Raw genomic sequence first — 23594 nt, forward strand, 5'->3', positions numbered from 1 at the left:
CACTAACATGACCCCATCTGTGGAAAGATGTATGTCAGTTGCTTTGCTCTAGGATGCCCACAGGCTTCCCAAAACTCATCTGAAGGTCCGCCAGTACCAGCTGCAAAAATGTATGGAAGTACAGTGTATTCGGGAAAGTATTCAGACCCCTTGACTTTATCCATATTTTGTTACGTTAGTCTTATTCTAAAATGGATTACATGCATGTTCCTCACAATTTACATACAGTACCCCATAATGACAAAGCTAAAACAGGCTTTAAGAAATTTTTGCAAATGTATTAAAAATAAAAAAACAAACCTTATTTACATAAGTATTCAGACCCTTTGCTATGAGACGTGAAACTGAGCTCAGTTGCATCCTGTTTCCATTGATCATCCTTGATGTTTCTATAACTTGATTGGAGTTCACCTGTGATAAATTAAACTGATTGGACATGATTTGGAAAGGCTCACACCTGTCTATTCAAGGTCCCACAGTTGACAGTGCATGTCAGAGCAAAAACCAAGCCATAAGGTCGACGGAATGGTCCGTAGAGCTCCGAGACAGGATTTTGTCGAGGCACAGATCTGGGGAAGGGTATCAAAAAATGTCTGGAGCATTGAAGGCCCCCAAAAACACAGTGGCCTCCATTCTTAATTGGAAGAAGTTTGGAACCACCAAGACTCTTCCTAAAGCTGGCTGCCCGCCCAAACCGAGCAATCGGGGGAGAAGGGCCTTGGTCAGGGAGTTTTTCCTAGCCACCGTGCTTCTTTCACATGCATTGCTTGCTGTTTGGGGTTTTAGGCTGGGTTTCTGTACAGCACTTTGAGATATCAGCTGATGTACGAAGGGCTATATAAATAAATTTGATTTGAACTGAAGGGTTACTCTGACAGAGCTCTAGAGTTCAACTGTGGAGTTGGGAGAACCTTACAGAAGGACAAACATCTCTGCAGCACTCCACCAGTCATGTCTTTATGGTAGAGTAGCCAGACGGAAGCCACTCCTCAGTAAAAGGCACATGACAGGCCCTTTTGGAGTTTGCCAAAATTACATTAAGACTCTCAGACCATGAGGAAAAAAAAGATGAGCCGGTCTGATGAAAACAAGATTGAACACTTTGGCCTGAAGGCCAAGTGTCACGTCTGGAGGATACCTGGCACATCCTTAAAGTGAAGCATGTTGGGCAGCATCATGCTGTGGGGAAGTTGTTCAGCGGCAGGGACTGGGAGACTAGTCAGGATTGAGGGGAAAAATGAACGGAGTAAAGTACAGAGATCTGGGATGAAATCCTGCTCAAGTCCTCAGACTAGGGCTAAGGTTCACCTTCCAACAGGACAAAGACCCTAAGCCAACAGCTAAGACAATGCAGGAGTGGCTTCGGGACAAGTCTCTGAATGTCCTTGAGTGGCTCAGCCAGAGCCCGGACATGAACCCGATCTAACATCTCTGGAGAGACCTGAAAATGGCTGTGCATCGACGCTTCCCATCCATCCTGACAGGGCTTGAGAGGATCTGCGGAGAAGAATGGGAGAAACTCCCCAAATACAGGTGTGCCAAGCTTGTAGCGTTATACAAGATTTGAGGCTGTAATCGCTGCCAAAAGTGCTTCAAAGTTCTGAGTAAAGGGTCTGAATACTTATGTAAATGTTATATACTTAAAATTTTGCTTTTAATACATTGGCAAAAAATTCTTAACTTGTTTTTGCTTTGTCATTATGGTGTGTATGTTGAGGATTTTATATATTTTTTTATCGGTTTTAGAATAAGGCTGTAACGTAATAAAATGTGTAAAAAGTCAAGGGATCTAAATACTTTCTGTGTGTGTGGCTTTGTAGAAGCAGAACGCTCACCACACATCAGTTAGTATGGTGGAGAGGTGAGGAGTGATGTATGCAAATTAGTAATGAGTAGGATTATTAGGTGGCTATTATGGAAATACGACCAGGTTGGAAATTTTGCCAGAACACCGAGGTTAACAGCCCTACTCGTGCCATGAGATTTTTAATGACCACAGAGAGTTAAGATACACGTTTAACATCCCATCCGAAAGATGAATGTGCAATGTCCCCTTCACTACCCTGGGGCATTGGGATCTTCTTAGGCCAGAGGGGATAGTGCCTCCTACTGGTCCTCCAACACCACTTCCAGCAGCATCTGGTCCCCCATCCAGGGACCGACCCTGCCTACCTTCAGAGGCAGGCCAGCACTGGGATACAGGGTGGTATGCTGCTGGCTAAGCGTACTGTAAGAACTGGTAGATATTTCTTGTACAAGTTCTGATTCTCTAGTTTGTTGTTCCACAGGCATTCCTTTACGCTCCGGGATGGTGGTGAGGAGGTGGACAGAACCCAGTCACAGCTGGTCAGAGTGGTGAGAGATGGGACAGGCAACAACAATGATGACGGCTATGTCCTGTCCAGGGTTACACTTGGGGGGGGGGGGGGCTCAGAAGTCAGTTAGATTGGAGGTAGGGAGATACGGAATGAGTAGAAGGGTTCAAGGGGGGGAAGGGAGGGATGCAATGGATGGAATCCTTTTGTGAGTACTTTGTCTAGAGACCAGTGGTGAGAGATGGGTTATTCTGAACCCAGTATAGCTGTGATGTCATTTGCTGATGATGATATTTGATTGACAGGTGAAGCTAGAGGATGCCCTGGCCGCCAGGGAGAACCCAATGATCAATGACATCAGAAAAGATGAGAGTGGTGGGAAACCCAACTGTTCCACTTTTTTTTCAGGTGTTAAGTAATTACAACGAGCAGAGAGGAGAAATGGTTGTTTTACAGTGTGTGTTCGGTTTTCATCTCCTCCTTGGTTAGATTTCAGTCCCAGACCTGAGGACAGTATCATTGGTGTCCCGGATCAGCCTCCTGCTGAGCAGGATGTCACCTGGTTGAAACCCTGGAGGAGCCACAGGGAGGCACCTGATCAAGGTGCTACCTTCACCAATCTCTGTTTCACTCTCTCGAAGTTTCTCTCCCTCCGTATTTCTTACATGTGTCTGGTTGCATCCCAATCTCTCCTACCTCCCAACATGTTCACTTCCCTTCACCGACTTGAAAGGAAATTACTGGCATAAGAAATATTGATATAAACTCCCTTGCCTCCACCAATCCAATGCTATTAGATTTGTGGGAAGTAGAACAACTGAACATTTTTAGAATAAGCTAGATATTATTGGGACATAGCACAAGTGTAGTGGGTGAGTTTAACAGGTGTCTATTGATGCCCTGCAGGTGATTCTCCAAGTGCCTTGCAGATTGCCAACAGAACCCCCATGGCCATGACGATTATATCTTCTTCGCCTCCAACAACCATCGACATTGGTAGGCTATCTCAAATCACCCATGTGCATTTCCTCAAACTAATGGAGCTCAATCTCTCTTTGGCCAAGCTTCAGGTTAAGTGAAACTTCTCAATTATTTACTACTTCTCTCACCTTGTAGGTGACCTGAGTGATGTCCTGAACTTCACACCTGAGCTCCACTTTATCCCAGCCCCCATTGTCATGGTGGAAGTTGACACCCCCCTTGAATCTTTATCCCCACCTGTCTATTCAGAGGACACCCTAGATGCCACAATCGTGAGCAGTTTTGAACCTGTTGATGTCCCCATTGTGGAGGTCCCCATCATGAGCAGCCTTAAACCTGTTGCTGTCCCCATCCTTGAACCTCTGGTTGTCCCCATCGTGAGCATTCTTGAACCTGTGGAAGCCCCCAACGTGAATGTCCACATCGTGAGTGGTTTTGAACCTGTGGAAGCCCCCATCGTGGATCTCCCCATCATGGATGTCACCATTGTGAACAGCCTTGAACCTCTGCAAGCCCCAATCGTGGATGCACCCATCGTGAGCAGCCTTGAACCTGTGGACATCCCTGTCATCAATGACCTTGACACTCCAGATACCCCCATCATAAATATTCTTGACACCCTGGAGCTGGATGCTCCCATCATAGATGTCCCCATTGTGGACAGCCTTGCACCTGTGGAATTCCCCATCATGAATGACATTGACCTCCTGGAGGACCCTGCGGAGTTCAGCTCCAGCTTTAACCCTCAGCTTGAAGTAGAGGTTCATGTGGAGGGTGAGGACCAGAACCAGGGGCTTTCTCTGTGTGTCCGACCTCAGCGTACCTATGAGATCATTGGGGAGCCCAATCCTGATGAACCCTCTGTGGAAGTGGACCTGGCAACCCCAGGCTCTCAAACCATAGCTGAACTGGTCCATAACTCCACCACACATTCTGACGATGACATAACCACAGTCACCGAGCCAGTGGACCTGGCAAGCCCAGGCTATGAGACTATAGCTGAACTGGTCCAGGATTCGAGTGCAACCACACTGCCTGACGATGACCCTATCACAACCACAGTCACAGAGCCAGGGGATCAGATAACCCCTGGGTATGAAACCATAGCTGAACTGGTCCATAAATTGAGCGCAACCACACTGCCTGACGATGAGCCAATCAGAACCACAGTCACAGAGCCAGGAGAAGGGCTTGACCTTACAAGCCCTCTCTCAGTGGTAGAGGAGGGTTTCTGTGACGGGGTGGAATCCAATGTACGCTAGAGTGAGAAAGAAGCTTAGTAAAAGTACCACCCCACCTGTGCTTCCATCGGAGGACGAGGAACCGGAGGGGTTTTCACCTCCATTACCAGAGAGAAGTGGAGAGATGGAGGGATGATCATCGTAGAATATCTCATAAGACTTCAAATGTGTGTTACGTCATCAATTATATTTATATAGACTCAATTGTGTCATTTCTGGTGGAACATGTCTCAGATGATGAAGATAAGGGTTGTACCCAGTACACATCTTATACGATCTCATATGAGACGGGTATCACACTGTCCTATCCTTCTTATACACTATTTCCAGTCCTTTCATTAGCTTTGCATTAAACTCCGTACAATGCTATGCTACATATTCCATAAGGAAGGACCCTAAGCCCAGAGTAGAACTGGGTCACTTAACATGTTCCAGAGTAGGCTTTATGTTTGTATTTACTAACACATTACAGGGTGAAGTGGCAATTACACAGTAATAAATCATTGAGTTACAGGTTTCTTTGAGATTCATTCAACTTGGTCCACTTAAGATTCTCTCCCTCTCTAGAATTACAAACATTATACTTTAATGACAATAGTGGTGCATTCTTAATAATGTATATCAACAAATTAAATGGACGACATTATGGGCGTGTCCGAATACCCATACTTAAATAGAAGGCTTTTTGTGTATGCAAAAATGTTTTATAGTATGTGTCATTTAGAAAATGTAGTATGCTTTAAGTGCAAGGATGTCATACTAATTTTGGCTTTAAATCAAGTAGAATTTGCACATAGAGAATGACAGAGGACTCCAGTGGCCAAAAACTTGTTTTATCATGGGCATTGAGGACTTTCACCATTTTGAAGTAGTTAACTGGATGGGACTTCCTATGGGTTGAGGAAGGCTAAAATTATTCCATCCAGGTCCAAGGATAGATCAGCCAATGAATTATACTTGTGCACAAACATTACATAACTGTAGGGGCAGTAAATCGCCAACCTTGGCTTTATACCTGTTCAGACAACACACTCCGGATGGCAGTATGCAACCTTTCAGTTTGTTTACCAACTGTACTAAAATGTACTACTTTAAAATGGAGATGGCCTCAATGGCGCTGCCCATGCTCTCACAGACGCAATAATGGGACAGATACATTGTTGTGTCCTCTAACTATCTCTATGAATTTGCTGCACACTATTGAGGAAGATAATTGTCTTTTCACACAAGTATTTGACAACAGCTGATAATCAGAATAGGGGACACGCTCTACAAAAATGTATAAATAGCAGGGAACAAACACGTTTGAGCATTAGATGACACCTTTTCAGTATGGCTGAGTGGTATGTTTATATTTATTGCTTACTGCATACATTTTTATTAAACAGTACCTTGTAAATAGTATGTTGTACTATTAGTACACAGTATATAGTTTTAGTAAATAGTGGGCAAGTTGGCATTTCCATTTATTTATTCAAAGCTTTACAGGTGAGGGGTAAAACCAATCACTTAGAATTTATGTACAATATAAAACAAATATAAATTCAGTGTTGTAAAATGTCTGTCATTAGAACATATAGGCTGAGCAGAATGAAATACAAGAGGACAGATGTAATACACCATTACAATACCACATTGCAAATCTGTAACTCATTCATTCCAACAATTTAATTTGAAATTAAACACATATATCAGAATTCCAATTCAAAATATTGTTTAAGTGCTTCTGTGTGCAGATGCAATTAACTTTTCTCACCACAGTGGGGAAGTACAACTCACTATCTCTTACTGGATTTCTCTCTGTCAGTGGAAAGTGAGATGCCAAAGAATGTGCCACATTCAGCCCCTCTAAATCCTGCTGGATACTGTCCCCACCCTTCCTCAGAAGGGTGGGGACACCGCAAGAACTGTGGTCAGGAAATTAAACTTAAATACACATCCCTAGCACATACCTTTTAAAAGTAGGCATTGAGAGAAAAACATGCCTTTCGCTCAACTATTATAGCATGCCCTTAAGCCTTGTTGAAATAAGTGAAGTCTTTGAGCTGTTTTACTCTAGACAACTGGGAAATCGGAATAAACAAGCTCCGACTGGGAAAATACATTTTGAACGGTCATCCAAATCAGACTTGTAAATCCGGCCTCTTTCTAGAGCTACGACTTGAAGATCAATGACGTCATCATAATTCGGCCTTGTTTGTTTCCGAGTTCCCAGTTGTTTTGAAAACACCATAAATCCAGAGAATGCCAGACTTTGAAATTCGCAACATTAAGATTACAAAACTACAAGGACATTGCTCAATGCCAAATGTTTTGTAAGACTGAATTGTTTCTGCAGCGATTTTGTGGGCTGACACGATGTTGAATCCCACATTGGAATAGACCACTGGATGATTCTGTCTATTACCCATTGACAGACATATCCATGGAGATAATTAATAGTTTATTAGATTGGTTGGTGTCTGTAGCCCTGCATGGTGCTGCAAATGCAGTATTTAATTTATTTATATATACAGTACCAGTCAAAAGTTTGCACACACCTACTCATTCAAGGGTTTTTCTTTATTTTTGGTATTTTCTAAATTGTAGAATAATAGTGAAAACATCAAAACTATGAAATAACACATGGAATCTTGTAGTAACCAAAAAAGTGTTAAAATATATTTTGATTTGTTTATATTTGAGATTCTTCAAAGTAGCCACCCTTTGCCTTGATGACAGTTTTGCACACTCTTGGCATTCTCTCAACCAGCTTCATGAGGTAGTCACCTGGAATGCATTTCAATTAACAGGTGTGCCTTGTTAAAAGTTAATTTGTGGAATTTCTTTCCTTCTTAATGCGTTTGAGCCAATCAGCTGTGTTAGCCCTATTTGATAAAAGACCAAGTACATGTTATGGTAAGAACAGCTCAAATAAGCAAAGAGAAATGACAGTCCATTATTACTTTAAGACATGAAGGTCAGTCAATCTGGGAAATGTCAACAACTTTCTTCAAGTGCAGTCACAAAAACCATCAAGCGCTTTGATGAAACAGGCTTTCATGAGGACCGCCACAGGAAAGGAAGACCCAGTTACCTATTCTGCAGAGGGTAGGTTCATTAGAGTTAACTGCACCTCAGATTTCAGCCCAAATAAAGTAACAGACACATCTCAACATCAACTGTTCAGAGGAAACTGAGTGAATCTGGCCTTCCTGGTCTAATTGCTGCAAAGAAACCACTACTAAAGGACACCAATAATAAGAAGAGACTTGCTTGGGCCAAGAAACATGAGCAATGCATATTAGAATGGTGGAAATCTGTCCTTTGGTCTGATGAGTCCAAATGTGAATTTTTTTGTTTCCAACTGCCGTGTCTTTGTGAGATGTGGAGTAGGTAAACGGATGATCTCCGCATGTGTGGTTCCCATCGTGAAGCATGGAGGAGGAGGTGTGATGGTGTGGATGTGCTTTGCTAGTGACACTGTATGTGATTTATTTAGAACTCAAGGCACACAACCATCATGGCTACCGCAGCATTCTGCAGCAATACGCCATCCCATCTGGTTTGCGCTTAGTGGGATTATCATTTGTTTATCAACAGGACAATGACCCAAAACCCCCCTCCAGGCTGTGTAAGGGCTATTTGACCAAGAAGGAGAGTGATAGAGTGCTGCACATTTTTACCACATGATTCCATATGTGTTATTTCATAGTTTTGATGTCTTCACTATTATTCTACAATGTATAAAATAGTACAATTAAAGAAAAACCTTTGAATGATTAGGTGTGTCCAAACCTTTGACTGGTACAGTGTGTGTATATATGTGTGTATATATATATATATATATATATATATATATATACACTGCTCAAAAAAATAAAGGGAACACTTAAACAACACAATGTAACTCCAAGTCAATCACACTTCTGTGAAATCAAACTGTCCACTTAGGAAGCAACACTGACTGACAATACATTTCACATGCTGTTGTGCAAATGGAATAGACAACAGGTTGAAATTATAGGCAATTAGCAAGACACCCCCAATAAAGGAGTGGTTCTGCAGGTGGTGACCACATACCACTTCTCAGTTCCTATGCTTCCTGGCTGATGTTTTGGTCACTTTTGAATGCTGGCGGTGCTTTCACTCTAGTGGTAGCATGAGACGGAGTCTACAACCCACACAAGTGGCTCAGGTAGTGCAGCTCATCCAGGATGGTACATCAATGCGAGCTGTGGCAAGAAGGTTTGCTGTGTCTGTCAGCGTAGTGTCCAGAACATGGAGGTGCTACCAGGAGACAGGCCAGTACATCAGGAGACGTGGAAGAGGCCGTAGGAGGGCAACAACCCAGCAGCAGGACCGCTACCTCCACCTTTGTGCAAGGAGGAGCAGGAGAAGCACTGCCAGAGCCCTGCAAAATGACCTCCAGCAGGCCACAAATGTGCATGTGTCTGCTCAAACGGTCAGAAACAGACTCCATGAGGGTGGTATGAGGGCCCGACGTCCACAGGTGGGGGTTGTGCTTACAGCCCAACACCGTGCAGGACGTTTGGCATTTGCCAGAGAACACCAAGATTGGCAAATTCGCCACTGGTGCCCTGTGCTCTTCACAGATGAAAGCAGGTTCACACTGAGCACATGACAGACGTGACAGAGTCTGGAGATGCCGTGGAGAACGTTCTGCTGCCTGCAACATTCTCCAGCATGACCGGTTTGGCGGTGGGTCAGTCATGGTGTGGGGTGGCATTTCTTTGGGGGGCCGCACAGCCCTCCATGTGCTCGCCAGAGGTAGCCTGACTGCTATTAGGTACCGAGATGAGATCCTCAGACCCCTTGTGAGACCATATGCTGGTGCGGTTGGCCCTGGGTTCCTCCTAATGCAAGACAATGCTAGATCTCATGTGGCTGGAGTGTGTCAGCAGTTCCTGCAAGAGGAAGGTATTGATGCTATGGACTGGCCCGCCCGTTCCCCAGACCTGAATCCAATTGAGCACATCTTGGACATCATGTCTCGCTCCATCCACCAACGCCACGTTGCACCACAGACTGTCCAGGAGTTGGCGGATGCTTTACTCCAGGTCTGGGAGGAGATCCTTCAGGAGACCATCCGCCACCTCATCAGGAGCATGCCCAGGCATTGTAGGGAGGTCATACAGGCACGTGGAGGCCACACACACTACTGAGCCTCATTTTGACTTGTTTTATGGACATTACATCAAAGTTAGATCAGCCTGTAGTGTGGTTTTCCACTTTAATTTTGAGTGTGACTCCAAATCCAGACCTCCATGGGTTGATAAATTGGATTTCCATTGATTATTTTTGTGTGATTTTGTTGTCAGCACATTCAACTATGTAAAGAAAAAGTATTTAATAAGATTATTTATTTCATTCAGATCTAGGATGTGTTGTTTAAGTGTTCCCTTTATTTTTTTGAGCAGTATATATATATATATATATATATATATATATATATATATATATACATCTGCGTCAATATGGCACTAATCAAGAGCTTAAAGTTCCTCTGTGCCCACATCACTAAAGAATGAATTAACATGGTTCACACACACCAACAGTCGTGGAGAAGGCACGACAATGCCTCTTCGATCTCAGGAGGCTGAAAATATTTGGCATGGGCCCTCAGATCCTCTAAAAGTTCCACAGCTACACCATTGAGAGCATCTTGATTGGCTGCATCACCACTTGGTATGGCAACTGTTTGGCATCTGACCGCAAGGCGCTAAAGAGAGCAATGCGTACGACCCAGTACATCACTGAGGCCGAGCTCCCTGCCATTCAGGACCTCTATACCAGGCGGTGTCAAAGGAAGGCCCTAAAAATTGTCAAAGACTCCAGACACCCATGTCATAGGCTGTTCTCCCTGCTACCGCACGGCAAGCGGTACAGATGCACCAAGTCTGTAACCAACAGTGCCCTGAACAGCTTCTACCTCCAAGCCATAGGACTGATAATTAGTTAACCAAATAGCTACCCGGACTATCTACATTCACCCTTTTTGCTCTTTTGACTCATCACATACGCTGCTGCTACTGTTTATTATTTATCCTTTTGCCTATAGTCACTTTACCCCTACCCAGTGTTGTAGTACTCAAGACCAGATATTGAGTCTCTTGGTCTAATCTCTGTGTCTGATACTTATTTATTCGGTCTTGACTTGGTCTCGGACAATGAGGACTTGTAATTTCTTCCTGAGACCAGACGAGACCAGCAGAGTAAAACCTTCAGAATTTCGGCCCCATTCAGTCAGCGCATAAAGCCGCTTTGCCAGGCCAAATATCCACACCCCTTTTATGACAATATCTTATCACCTATCGAAACCAGGGCTTCCTACTTTACTCGTAACATTACTGTCCTTAACTTTTGTTGAAAAATATCCTCAAACTTTGTCGCGCTCGTCAGAACTTCCTTAATTCGCTGGTAGGGAAGAGTGGGGGGAATGATTTAAAGTTGCGTCCTCACTATTAGTAAGGGGAGACCGGAGGAAGTTGTATTTTTATCTATTATAGATCTGTTTGGGTTAGTGATCATTTGTAGAGTGGCTCCCTATTTGCACTCAGCAGGCATTTTTTCACCATTCTGAATGTCTAAAGCAGCCTTTCTTAAAGTATGGGTTGCAGATGTTTTTTTTATTAGTAACTTAGTCAGGGTCTCAAATTACTGTTGAGAGTTAGAGAATATGCCATTTAGCAGAAGCCTTTATCCAAAATGACTCACAGTCATGGGTGCATACATTTTATCTATGGGTGGTCCTGGGAATTGAACCGCCTACCCTTACAAGCCCCATGCTCTACCAACTGAGCTACAAAGGACCACACATTTCATGTAGAATACACGAGGTGAAATTTTGAAATTTGGTTGTGCATCAGCAGCTTTTCTCTTTTTATGTTTGTCACTCAATTAGCCATCTCAGCTAACAATTTTTAGATTGGTAAGTTAGTCTAGCCAGCTAACTAAACTTGTAGCTTTCATGGACGAATACCGACCGGACAAGCAGGGCATGTGCCCATGGGCCCTGACCTACTGGGGGCCCACATTGATTTTGTTAGTCACTCTCACTCAGATATTATATTAACAAGGAATAAGTCATGGCCCAATGTGTAGAATTGCAGGAAATTAGCTTTAAAAATGCAATTTTCTGATCTCTGCCACATGGCAAAATGAGTAGAATTGCATGAAATGTTTTATAAATTGCTAAATGCTTTCTCCCTCTCATGGCAAAATGTTCAGACGTGCAGAACACGTGCTTTAACACTGCAGCATTTTCTCTCCCAATTGCCGAATGTGTAGAATTGCTGGAAATTAACTTTAAAACTTTTTTCTCTATGCAGTCAAGAGAAGGGCCACTAAAAATGTTTGCCCGTGAGGTGGGGTGCCCGCCCCAAACAAATCTCACTTAGGACCTCAAAGGGGGCATGTTTTCATAAGTTTGGGTCCCAGGAAAACACAGAATTTCTCATTTGGGTCCCAGGCTGAAAAAGTTTACGAATCCCTGTTCTAAAGAATCCATATGTTCTTCTGAAATAGGAACACAGAATTACTGGACATTTTTAACTTGTATTATGGTGCCGATTTTACACAATTACAATCATGGTCTTGAATTGGACTGTCATTTTTCTGGTCTCGGTCTTGACTCAGTCTCGAATAAAACACTGACCCTACCTATATGAACTGTACATATATACCTCAATTACCTCGTACCCCTGCACATCGACTCAGTACTGGTACCCCGTGTATGTAGCCAAGTTATCATCACTCACTGTGTATTTATTCCTTGTGTTAAATATATATATTTTTTTCTATTTTTCTCTCTGCATTGCTGTTTTTACGAAGCATGTGAAAAATAAAATTTGATTAGATCAATAGTGGACATGCATAAAAGAGTTTGCTATATTGTATAATGGTCTCTATTACTCTTTTTTTGTATCTGCTTTAGCACAGTAAACTTGATCCCGATTGTAGCTCCAAGATGGCGGCAATTGGAAAAAAACAAAAAAGTAGATTGTGCTGATTTAGTGGCACATTGAACCATATCACGTATCCTAGTTTAAAGTAACTATCCTGTGGAAATCTCACTTTTAAAAGTGAATATTCTCTTAACTCAAATAATGTTGTTGACTCATTCTATACTCTTATTTTTGGCCAAAGCATAAATTGGAAAAAAACCCACCTCAAACAGACCGTTTACATTTATTTTGTTGCTATTTCCTCATAGAGGAAGATGTCAGCTGGGCAATCAGCAGTCTACTCGCCTTAACATTTTTAATGAATGGTATACGCCCACACCATTCTGTTGTTGGAGTACGCCCACACCATTCCAACACAGAAAAACTGCTTTTTAACATACTTAATTGCCAGTTTTTTTAAGGAAAATCATTAAATTCCTATTGTAGTTAATTATAGGTCCTATTTCATATAAATCTGGAAACACTGGCCAGTTACTTAATCTGTGGGTAGTGCTAAAACAATGGCATCATATCTGAATTCCTCCATCATTATGCACATTCACCATTCATTCATTCAAAAAACAAATATTTGGTTAAAAAGTTATCCTGCTATTTTAGTCTCTCCTGTGAGGTCAACTAAACTCTCTCTCTATGGTCTCCATCAGGTCCACTTCTGATCCATCGTACAGAATGACAGGCATGGAGAGAGAGGGGCCATTGCCATCGTCCAGGACTCTGGGGAGGAACCGATAGATATCTCAATAATTGTAAGAACAATAAAATAACTGGCAGAGAGGGTTTCAGACATAGCCTAAAGAAATAGGTTGAATGAAACTGTGGACCAAATTCTGATGCGCAAATGGGCTCAATCAGTGCGCCATAAAGGCAATATCTATATAGCCACGGTCTATTTCCAAATTATTTACATTTACAATTAGATATGTTATTACGGTCTTTATTTACAGCATATTTCCATGTTGTAAAGAATATAAATAAATGAGCCTCAATAAAACAAGTTGTTTGCAGACGTGGAACTAATCTGATCTGCCCAAAGCACAATGGCTTGGTATTTTGATATGCTCAAGGTGAATTTGATCTTGCCCGATCTTCAGTTACTACAGAAATCGTGTGTGTGCGACACTGAGCTAAAAATGAATAATTTATGAAAGAGCAGGATAGGCTACTTACGAGTCTGTTTCTGCTCGAGGCACTGACTCCACACAAGCTGACCCCGTTGTCAACAAGTCCTGTTAAGAGTTTTGACAACAGAGTTGGCAGAAAACAATATAGACTTTGCAGATAACTTAAAACATGCAACATGTACCCATACCATTGGTTAAGTAATTTTAAAACAGGAAATCGTAGATCAACATGCTGTCAATTTGATTATCCTTGCCCATCACAACTGACCAGAATTAGATAAAATAATATTCTTACATTTTCCTGAGCGCCGCTTGAGAACTGAATTTGTGTATTTTTGCAAAACTGGTTGAAGACTGGGATGCCTTTCTTGTCCTTGACTCCAACAGAACCGTTATCTGGACAACATGCCCCACTCCCCTCCGACAATTCAGAACTCTGCCACTGAGGTGTTGAATTGAAAACGCTTTCATTGTGGACTCGACTGGAATGACATAACCCATATGTATTAGACCTGATGAAAGGTTTCGTTTGATACGTTTTCCTCTTGGAACGCAATGCCCGATTGTCATATTCCTGTAGAACTCGATTCAGTTCCACATCAATGTCATCATCCTCTACGGAAAATTCAGAATCGTGTCCTTCACTGTGGCAGTCGTGTTGCGCTCTATTTCGTGACTGACTTAAATTCGTAGATTTGGTTATTTTCAATGGTTTGAACAAGTGTCTTTCCTCTTTCAGAACGTGGACTGTGTTGTCATCTCTTCTGAATGAGTTTATCTCCTTGACACTGGAAGGAGCAACCTTCTTTCCTCGACTACTACCGCTACCCATGTTGTTGTCCCTTGGCACCAGGCTGTAAAAACTTACAAGGCACAGCAAAGGCACGCTCCCATTTCCAGTTCGCGTTGGCCCCCCACCAATAAATCTAAGAACTCAGGAGTTAAACATTAACTTGTCTCCACGCAGTAGCTCGTACAATAATTCAGTTCATTTATGCACGGAGTGAAAGCGGTCATTCTCTCTGTGGCACAATGGAATCATAAAAAAAAAACGAAATCTGAAAATGTGTGGCAGAATTGCCGCCTAGATTACAAAGTCATCTGAGTACCGAGAGGGCATTTGGTGAAACTTTCCAAATGTTATTGTGTTCCTCTGAGGTCCATGACGTCTCCATCCATTTAAGAACACTGTCTTATAGCGCACTGTTTACAATCCTACAATTGCCCCGCCGAGTGTCGTCACCATCAGAAGTTCTGTAGATAGCCTTCTAGCCCACTGTAAAGCTTTTACGGTGCCTGCCTGAGTCTCATGGGTGTCCGGATGAGAACCGCTGGACTGGACCGAGACGCTCAATAACAACCGCTCACAATCCTATGACGAGGAGACTGAAAACTCCTCCCTCTCCATCACGTTGTATAGAGGACAAGTATGATACCGCACAGTTAGAAAATTCCAGTTGGATAAAACCCCTCCTTTTAAATATTTGTTCCAACTTTTCTAAATAGCCAACACAGACCTACAGCGAAGTAGATAACCTCACCTCTAAATTGGCTTATAAACATGTATAACCAACAATTCTGAAGCAATTCTGAAGCAATTGATTGTTTTATTCCAAAACTTCAAAATAAAAATGTATATCTTGATCAAATGAGTTGCAGTAGAAAACGTGACATGAGAAAAGTCCATGTAACTGAACGGCATGAGCTAAGAGTAAGCTATAGCCAAACAGATGCTACCAACCACTGGTCCGGACTCTTTTCCTAACTCGGAACACAATAAAATGGGGATGATTAGTGACAAAAAGAATGGAGCAATTAGTTTGATATATCTTGGCCATGTCTTGACAGCAGCATTACCTGTCTGTGTTTGACTAATAGGTTTTATTGAGGCAAGTGAGGACAGTACACAAAGGATGTGAGGCTCTGTCACAGATCAGTAGTGTGTATAAGAGACTCAGAGACCCTATAGTGAGTGATTAGAGGTCCAGTGCTGAGCCACACAAGAGAGGGACATTCCATTCCAACATAACAGGCTTCCCGGAGATTCCTCAATAAGTCATTGTTTGGAGTTGTTTTCTCTCTCTCTCTCTCTCTCTCTCTCTCTCTCTCTCTCTCTCTCTCTGTCTGTCTCTCTCTCTCTGTCTCTCTCTCTTCTCTCTCTGTCTCTCTGTCTGTCTCTCTCTCTCTCTCTCTCTCTGTCTCTCTGTCTCTCTCTCTCTGTCTCTCTGTCTGTCTGTCTCTCTCTCTGTCTCTCTCTCTCTCTGTCTCTGTCTCTCTCTCTTCTCTCTCCTCAATAAGTCATTGTTTGGAGTTGTTTTCTCTCTCTCGCTCTCTCTCTCTCTCTCTCTCCAGACTATGCAACCTGCTCATGCTGGAGAGCTACCAAGTCAAAGACACCTGGCCTAGAGGCCTTTTGCTGGGTTCTCATCTGTTCGGAATCCAATAAAGAAAATGTTGGGCGTTTTCTTCACATGAGAAAGACCCCTGAGCAGACCCCTCTCTGTTATTTACTGTTACATTCACATGTCCCAGAAGGGTTGAGAACATCTGGATCTCAGCTCAACTTCCAGACAAGGGAGAGAGGGGAGTCACTTCTGCAGCTGTGGCGTCCAGAGAACAGACCAGCTACATAACTGTGGTTTTCCTCTACTCTACTCTGCTCTGGCCATGCTAGAAATAACTCCTACATGGAGACACCAGTAGAGTTTTTTAATTTATTTTATTTTATTTCACTTTATTTAACCAACAACTGCGACCTTGCCAAGATAAAGCAAAGCAGTGCAACAAAAACAACACAGAGTTACACATAGGATAAAGAAACGTACAGTCAATAATACAATAGAAAAATCTGTATACAGTGAGTGCAAATGGAGTAAGGAGGTAAGGCAATAAATAGACCAGTAGTGGCGAAGTAATTACAATTTAGCAATTTACACTGGAGTGATATATGTGCAGATGAGGATGTGCAAGTAGAAATACTGGTGTGCGAAAGAGCAGATAAACAAATATGGATGAGGTAGGTAGTTGGCTGGATGGCCTATTTACAGATGGGCTGTGTACAGCTGCTCTGACAGCTTACGCTTAAAGTTAGTGAGGGACATATAAGTCTCCAACTTCAGTGATTTTTGCAATTCGTTCCAGTCATTGACAGCAGAGAACTGGAAGGAAAGGCGGCCAAAGGAGGTGTTGGCTTTGGGGATGACCAGTGAAATATAACTGCTGGAGCGCATGCTACGGGTGGGTGTTGCTATGGTGACCAGTGAGCTGTGATAAGGCAGAGCTTTACCTAACAAAGACTTATAGATGACCTGGAGCCAGTGGGTTTGGCGACGAATATGTAGCGAGGACCAGCCAACGAGAGCATACAGGTCGCAGTGGTGGGTGGTATATGGGTGACAAAATGTATTTGGTGACAAAACGGATGGCACTGTGATAGACTGCATCCAATTTGCTGAGTAGAGTGTTGGAGGCTATTTTGTAAATGACATCGCCGAAGTCAAGGATTGGTAGGATAGTCAGTTTTACGAGGGTATGTTTGGCAGCATGAGTGAAGGAGGATTGTTGCGAAAAAGGAAGCCGATTCTAGATTTAACTTTGGATTGGAGATGCTTAATGTGAGTCTGGAAGGAGAGTTTACAGTCTAACCAGACACCTAGGTATTTGTAGTTGACCACATATTCTAAGTCAGAACCGTCCAGAGTAGTGATGCTAGTTGGGCGGGCCATAAACTCCTCAGGTACACAGACAAACCCCACAGTGAAACACATTACATACACTATATATACAAAAGTATGTGGACACCCATTCAAATTAGTGGATCCTGCTATTATAGCCACACACATTGCTGACAGGTGTATAAAATCGAGCACATAGCCATGCAAACTCCATAGACAAACATTAGCAGTAGAATGGCATTACTGAAGAGCTCAGTGACTTTAAACGTGGCACCGTCACAGGATTTTACCTTTCCAACAAGTCAGTTCGTCAAATTTCTGCCCTGCTATATTTTATATTTATATTTTATATTTTAGTAATTTAGCAGACGCTCTTATCCAGAGCGACTTACAGTAGTGAATGCATACATTTCATACATTTTTATTTTATTTTATTTTTGTAAAAAAATTCCATATTGGTCCCCCGTGGGAATCGAACCCACAACCCTGGCTTTGCAAACACCATGTTCTACCAACTGAGCCACACGGGACCTAGAGCTGCCCCAATCAACTGTAAGTGCTGTTATTGTGAATCAAATCAAATTGTATCGGTCACGTACACATATTTAGCAGATGTTATTGCGGGTGTCGCAAAATGCTTGTACTTGTGGAAACGTCTATAAGCAACAACAGTTCAGCCGCGAAGTGGTAGGCCACACAAGCTCACGGTATGGGGCCGCCGAGTGCTGAAGCACGTAAAAATCGTTTGTCCTAGGTTGCAACACTCACTACTGACTTCCAAACTGCCCCTAGAAGCAACCTCAGCACAATAACTGTCCGTCAGGAGCTTCATGAAATGGGCTTCCATGGCAAAGCAGCCGCACACAAGCCTAAGATCATCATGCGCAATGCCAATGGTCGGCTGGAGGAGTGTAAAGCAAGCTGCCATTGGACTCTGGAGCAGTGGAAATGTGTTCTATGGAGTGATGAATCATGCTTCACCATCTGGCAGTCCGACGGACGAATCTGGGTTTGGCGGAGGCCAGGAGAATGCTATCTGCCCCAATGCATAGTGCCAACTGTAAAGTTTGGTGGAGGAGGAATAATGGTCTGAGGCTAGGCCACTTAGTTCCAGTGAAGGGAAATCTTAACGTTACAGCATACAATGACATTCTAGACGATTCTGTGCTTCCAACTTTGTGGCAAGAGTTTGGGGAAAGCCCTTCCCTGTTTCAGCATTAAAATGCCCTTGTGCACAAAGCGAGGTCCATACAGAGATGGTTTGTCGAGATCGGTGTGGAAGAACTTGACTGGCCTGTACAGAGCCCTGACCTCAACCCCATCGAACACCTTTGGGATGAATTGGAATGCCGACTGCGAGTCTGGCCTAATCGCCCAATATCAGTGCCCGACCTCCCTATTGCTCTTGTGGCTGAATGGAAGCAAGACCCTGCAGCAATGTTCCAACATGTAGTGGAAATCCTTCCCAGAAGACTAGAGGCTTTTATAGCAGCAAAGGGGGGACCAACTCCATATTAATGCCCATGATTTTGGAATGAGATATTTGACGAGGAGGTCCCCACATACTTTTGGTCATGTAGTGTATCTTTCTCTATCCCATCTTGTCTGAACTGTGGTTTCCATATGTGGCTCTCTCTTGGTATGTTTATGTGTGAATGCTATCCCTTCATAGTTCATTACACAGGAAGGATAAACAAGAAACTTCAACAGCCTGCAGAATTGCCATGCTGTTGTTACTGGGCAATGGCCTGTTTGTGATCTGTTTAATGTGATCCGATCTACTAGCTATGTGATCTGTTGTTCAATGATGATCAATCACAGTATTCTGATTTGTAATTTTTATGTTTTACATGCTTTGTTGATGTATACTAGAGAACAGCCATGTCTGTTATCCCCACACAAAATCAGGACACTTCACTGTCTCACCATCAAATCAAATCAAATTGGATTGGTCACATACACATGGTTAGCAGATGTTATTGCAAGTGTAGCGAAATGTTTCTGTTTCTAGATCCAACAGTGCAGCACTATCTAACAGGTAATATCTAACAATTCTACAACAAATCCTAATATCTAGCAAATTCCACAACAAAACCTAATACACACAATCTAGTAAAAGAATGGGATGAGAATATATAAGTATGAAATATATGGATGAGCAGTGACAGAGCGGCTAAGATGCAATAGATAGTACAGAATATATAGTGAAGGATACGGTATAGACTATATAGAGTTGAAGTTGGTAGTTTACATACACCTTAGCCAAATACATTTAAACTCAGTTTTGAACAATTCCTGACATTTAATCCGTAGGAATTGCAATTTGGGTGACGGACAAATGGGTTTCCAATAGGTTTCCATAATAAGAGCCTGGGAGCTGAAAACCCCCCAATTCTGGTCGGAATTTCTTCGGATTGTCGCCTGACATATCAATTCTGTTCTAGTCTCAGACATTATTTCAACAGTTTTATAAACTTCAGAGTGTTTTCTATCCAATGCTACCAATTATATGCATATCCTAGCATCTGGGCCTGAGAAACAGGCAGTTTACTTTGGGCACGTCAGTCAGGCGGAAATTCAGGATACTGCCCACTAGCCCTAAGAAGTTTTAAGAATGTGAAATGTCAGAATAATAGTAGAGAGAATGATTTATTTCAGCTTTTATTTCTTTCATCACATTCCCAGTGGGTCAGAAGTTTACATACACTCAATTAGTATTTGGCAGCATTGCCTTTAAATGGTTTAACTTAGGTCAGACGTTTCGGGTAGCCTTCCACAAGCTTCCCACAATAAGTTGGGTGAATTTTGGCCCATTCCTCCTGACAGAGCTGGTGTAACTGAGTCAGGTTTGTAGGCCTCCTTGCTCACACACGCTTTTTCAGTTCTGCCAACAAATTTTCTATAGGATTGAGGTCAGGGCTTTGAGTTGGCTACTCCAATACCTTGACTTTGTTGTCCTTAAGCCATTTTGCCACAACTTTGGAAGTATGCTTGGGGTCATTGTCCATTTGGAAGACCCATTTGCGACCAAGCTTTAACTTCCTGACTGATGTCTTGAGATGTTGCTTCAATATATCCACATAATTGTCCTGCCTCATGAAGCCATCTATTTTGTGAAGTGCACCAGTCCCTCCTGCAGCAAAGCACCCCCACAACATGATGCTGCCACCCCCGTGCTTCACGGTTGGGATGGTGTTCTTCGGCTTGCGAGCGTCCCCCTTTTTCCTCCAAACATAACAATGGTCATTGTGGCCAAACAGTTCTATTTTTGTTTCATTAGACGAGAGGCCATTTCTCCAAAAAGTACAATCCTTGTCCCCATGTGCAGTTGCAAACCGTAGTCTGGCTTTGATATGGAGGTTTTGGAGCAGTGGCTTCTTCCTTGCTGAGCGGCCTTTCAGGTCATGTCGATATAGGACTCGTTTTACTGTGGATATAGATACTTTTGTACCTCCAGCATCTTCTCAAGGTCCATTGCTGTTGTTCTGGGATTGATCTGCACTTTTCACACCAAAGTACGTTCATCTCTAGGAGACAGAAGGCGTCTCCTTCCTGAGCGGTATGACGGCTGCGTGGTCCCATGGTGTTTATACTTGTGTACAATTGTTTGTACAGATGAACGTGGTACCTTCAGGCATTTGGAAATTGCTCCAAAGGATGAACCAGACTTGTGGAGGTGTACAATTTTTTTTCTGAGGTCTTGGCTGATTTCTTTTGATTTTCCCATGATGTCAAGCAACGAACCACTGAGTTTGAAGGTAGGCCTTGAAATACATCCACAGGTACACCTCCAGTTGACTCAAATGATGTCAATTACGACGCCAGGACAGCGGAGTCAATCACCACCTCTCCGGAGACACCTGAAACCCCACCTCTTTAAGGAATACCTGGGATAGGATTAAGTAATCCTTCTAACCCCCCCCTACCCTCCCCCCCAAAAAGATATAGATGTACTATTGTAAAGTGGTTGTTCCACTGGATATCATAAGGTGAATGCACTAATTTGTAAGTCGCTCTGGATAAGAGCGTCTGCTAAATGACGTAAATGTAAATGGAATTAGCCTATCAGAAGCTTCTAAAGCCATGACATCATTTTCTGGAATTTTCCAAGCTGTTTAAAGGCACAGACAGCTTAATGTATGTAAACTTCTGACCCACTGGAATTGTGATGCAGTGAATTATAAGTGAAATAATCTGTCTGTAAACAATTGTTGGAAAAATTACTTGTGTCATGCACAAAATAGATGTCCTAACCAACTTACCAAAAATATAATTTATTAACAATACATTTGTGGAAGGATTGAAAAATGAGTTTTAATGACACCAACCTAAGTATATGTAAACTTCCGACTTCAACTATATATATGAGATAACTAAAGTGAGATATGTAAACATTCCTAAAGAGATATTATCAAAGAGACTAGTGTTGCATTTATAAAATTGTCAAAGATATTAAATCTCTAAGTAAGAAGCCGCCTCTCTGTGCTAGTGGTGGCTGTTTAACTATCTGATGGCCTTGATGTAGAATCTGTTTTTTTAATCTTTCTCTCCCAGCTTTGAAGAACCTGTACTGACCTCGCCTTCTGGATGGAAACGGGGTGAACAGGTAGTGGCTCGGGTGGTTACTGTCCCTGATGATCTTTTTTGCCTTCCTGTGACATCGGGTGGTGTAGGTGTCCTGGAGGGCAGGTAGTTAGCCCCCGGTGATGCGTTGGGCGGACTGGACCACCCTCTGGAGAGCCCTGCGGTTGTGGGCAGTGCAGTTTCCGTACCAGGCGGTGATATAGCCGACAGGATGCTCTCATTTATGCACCTGTAAAAGTTAGTGATTAGGTTTTCGGCGTCAAGCCAAATGTCTTCAGCCTCCTGAGGTTGAAGAGGCGCTGTTGCGCCTTCTTCACAACACTGTCTGTGTGTGTGGACCATTTCAGTTTGTCTGTGATATGTACACCGGGGAACTTAAAACTTTCCACCTTTTCCACCGATGTGGATAGGGGGGTGCTCCCTCTGCTGTTTCCTGAAGTCCACGATCATCTCTTTTGTTTTGCTGACATTGAGTGAGAGGTTATTTTCCTGACACCACACTCTGAGGGCCCTCACTTCCTCCCTGTAGGCCGTCTCATCATTGTTGTTAATCAAGCCTACCACTGTAGTGTTGTCTGCAAACTTGATGATTGAGTTGGAGGCGTGCATGGCCACGCAGTCGTTGGTGAACAGGGAGTACAAGAGGGGGCTGAGAACGCACCCTTGTGGGGCCCCAGTGTTGAGGATCAGCGGAGTGGAGATGATGTTTCCTACCTTCAGAACCTGAGGAAGTCCAGGACACAGTTGCATAGGGCGGGTCGAGACCCAGGGTCTCAAGCTTAAAGATGAGTTTGGAGGGTACTATGGTGTTGAATGCTGCTGTAGTCAATGAACAGCATTCTTACATAGGTATTCCTCTTGTCCATATGGGATAGGGCAGTGTGCAGTATGATGGTGACTGCATCATCTGTGGACCTATTGAGGTGGTAAGAAAATTGGAGTGGGTCTAGGGTGACAGGTAGGGTGGAGGTTATATGATCCTTGACTAGTCTCTCAAAGCACTTCATGATGACAGAAGTGAGTGCTATGGGGCGATAGTCATTTAGTTCAGTTACCTTAGCTTTCTTGGGAACAGGAACAATGGTGGCCATCTTGAAGCATGTGGGAACAGCAGACTGGGATAAGGATTGATTGAATATGTCCGTAAACACACCAGCCAGCTGGTCTGCGCATGCTCTGATGACGCAGCTAGGGATGCCGTCTGGGCCGGCAGCCCTGCGAGGTTTAACATGTTTAAATGTTTTACTCACGTCAGCCACGGAGAAGTAGAGTCCACAGTCTTCGATAGCGGGCCGCGTCGGTGGCACTGTATTGTCCTCAAAGCGCACAAAGACGTTGTTTAATTCGTCTGGGAGCAAGACGTCAATGTCATCAACGGGCTGGTTTTGTTTTTGTAATTCGTCAAAGCCAAACCGTGTGACATTCTGTTGACTTTACTTTACTTTACAGATGGTCCTGGCTTGGACAGTATGTAGGTTACAGTTTGTTACAATGTAATCTTCTGAAGAAACAAAACAAGGCTGTGAAACATATTGTATCCCCTTGACATAGTGATATAAGGTTGCCAGGGTAACCCCCCTTTCAATGTTGAAGAGAGTGCAGCTTTGGTGAAAGAGAGAAACTGGCAGCCCATTCATCACTGAGCTTTCCTCCCAGCTACATTACTGCTGTGTGATTTAAGGGGGGATTGATGTAATTGTAACGTTGGTAT

General features: G+C 43.1%; 1 protein-coding gene across 1 annotated transcript; it reads right to left on the minus strand.

Moving 5' to 3' along the window:
- Positions 1–12453: 12453 nt before the first annotated feature.
- LOC115162149 (uncharacterized) lies at positions 12454–15231 on the minus strand. The gene is made up of 3 exons (XM_029713169.1): positions 13921–15231; positions 13672–13730; positions 12454–13218 (listed from the first exon to the last, which is right to left on the minus strand). Exons 1-3 carry the CDS (start codon positions 14455–14457, stop codon positions 13116–13118), a joined length of 699 nt encoding a protein of 232 aa, XP_029569029.1. The 5' UTR covers positions 14458–15231; the 3' UTR covers positions 12454–13115.
- Positions 15232–23594: the final 8363 nt, after the last annotated feature.

The sequence above is a fragment of the Salmo trutta genome, chromosome 25 (assembly GCF_901001165.1).
Source record: "Salmo trutta chromosome 25, fSalTru1.1, whole genome shotgun sequence".
In the NCBI taxonomy this organism is placed as follows: Eukaryota; Metazoa; Chordata; class Actinopteri; order Salmoniformes; family Salmonidae; genus Salmo; species Salmo trutta.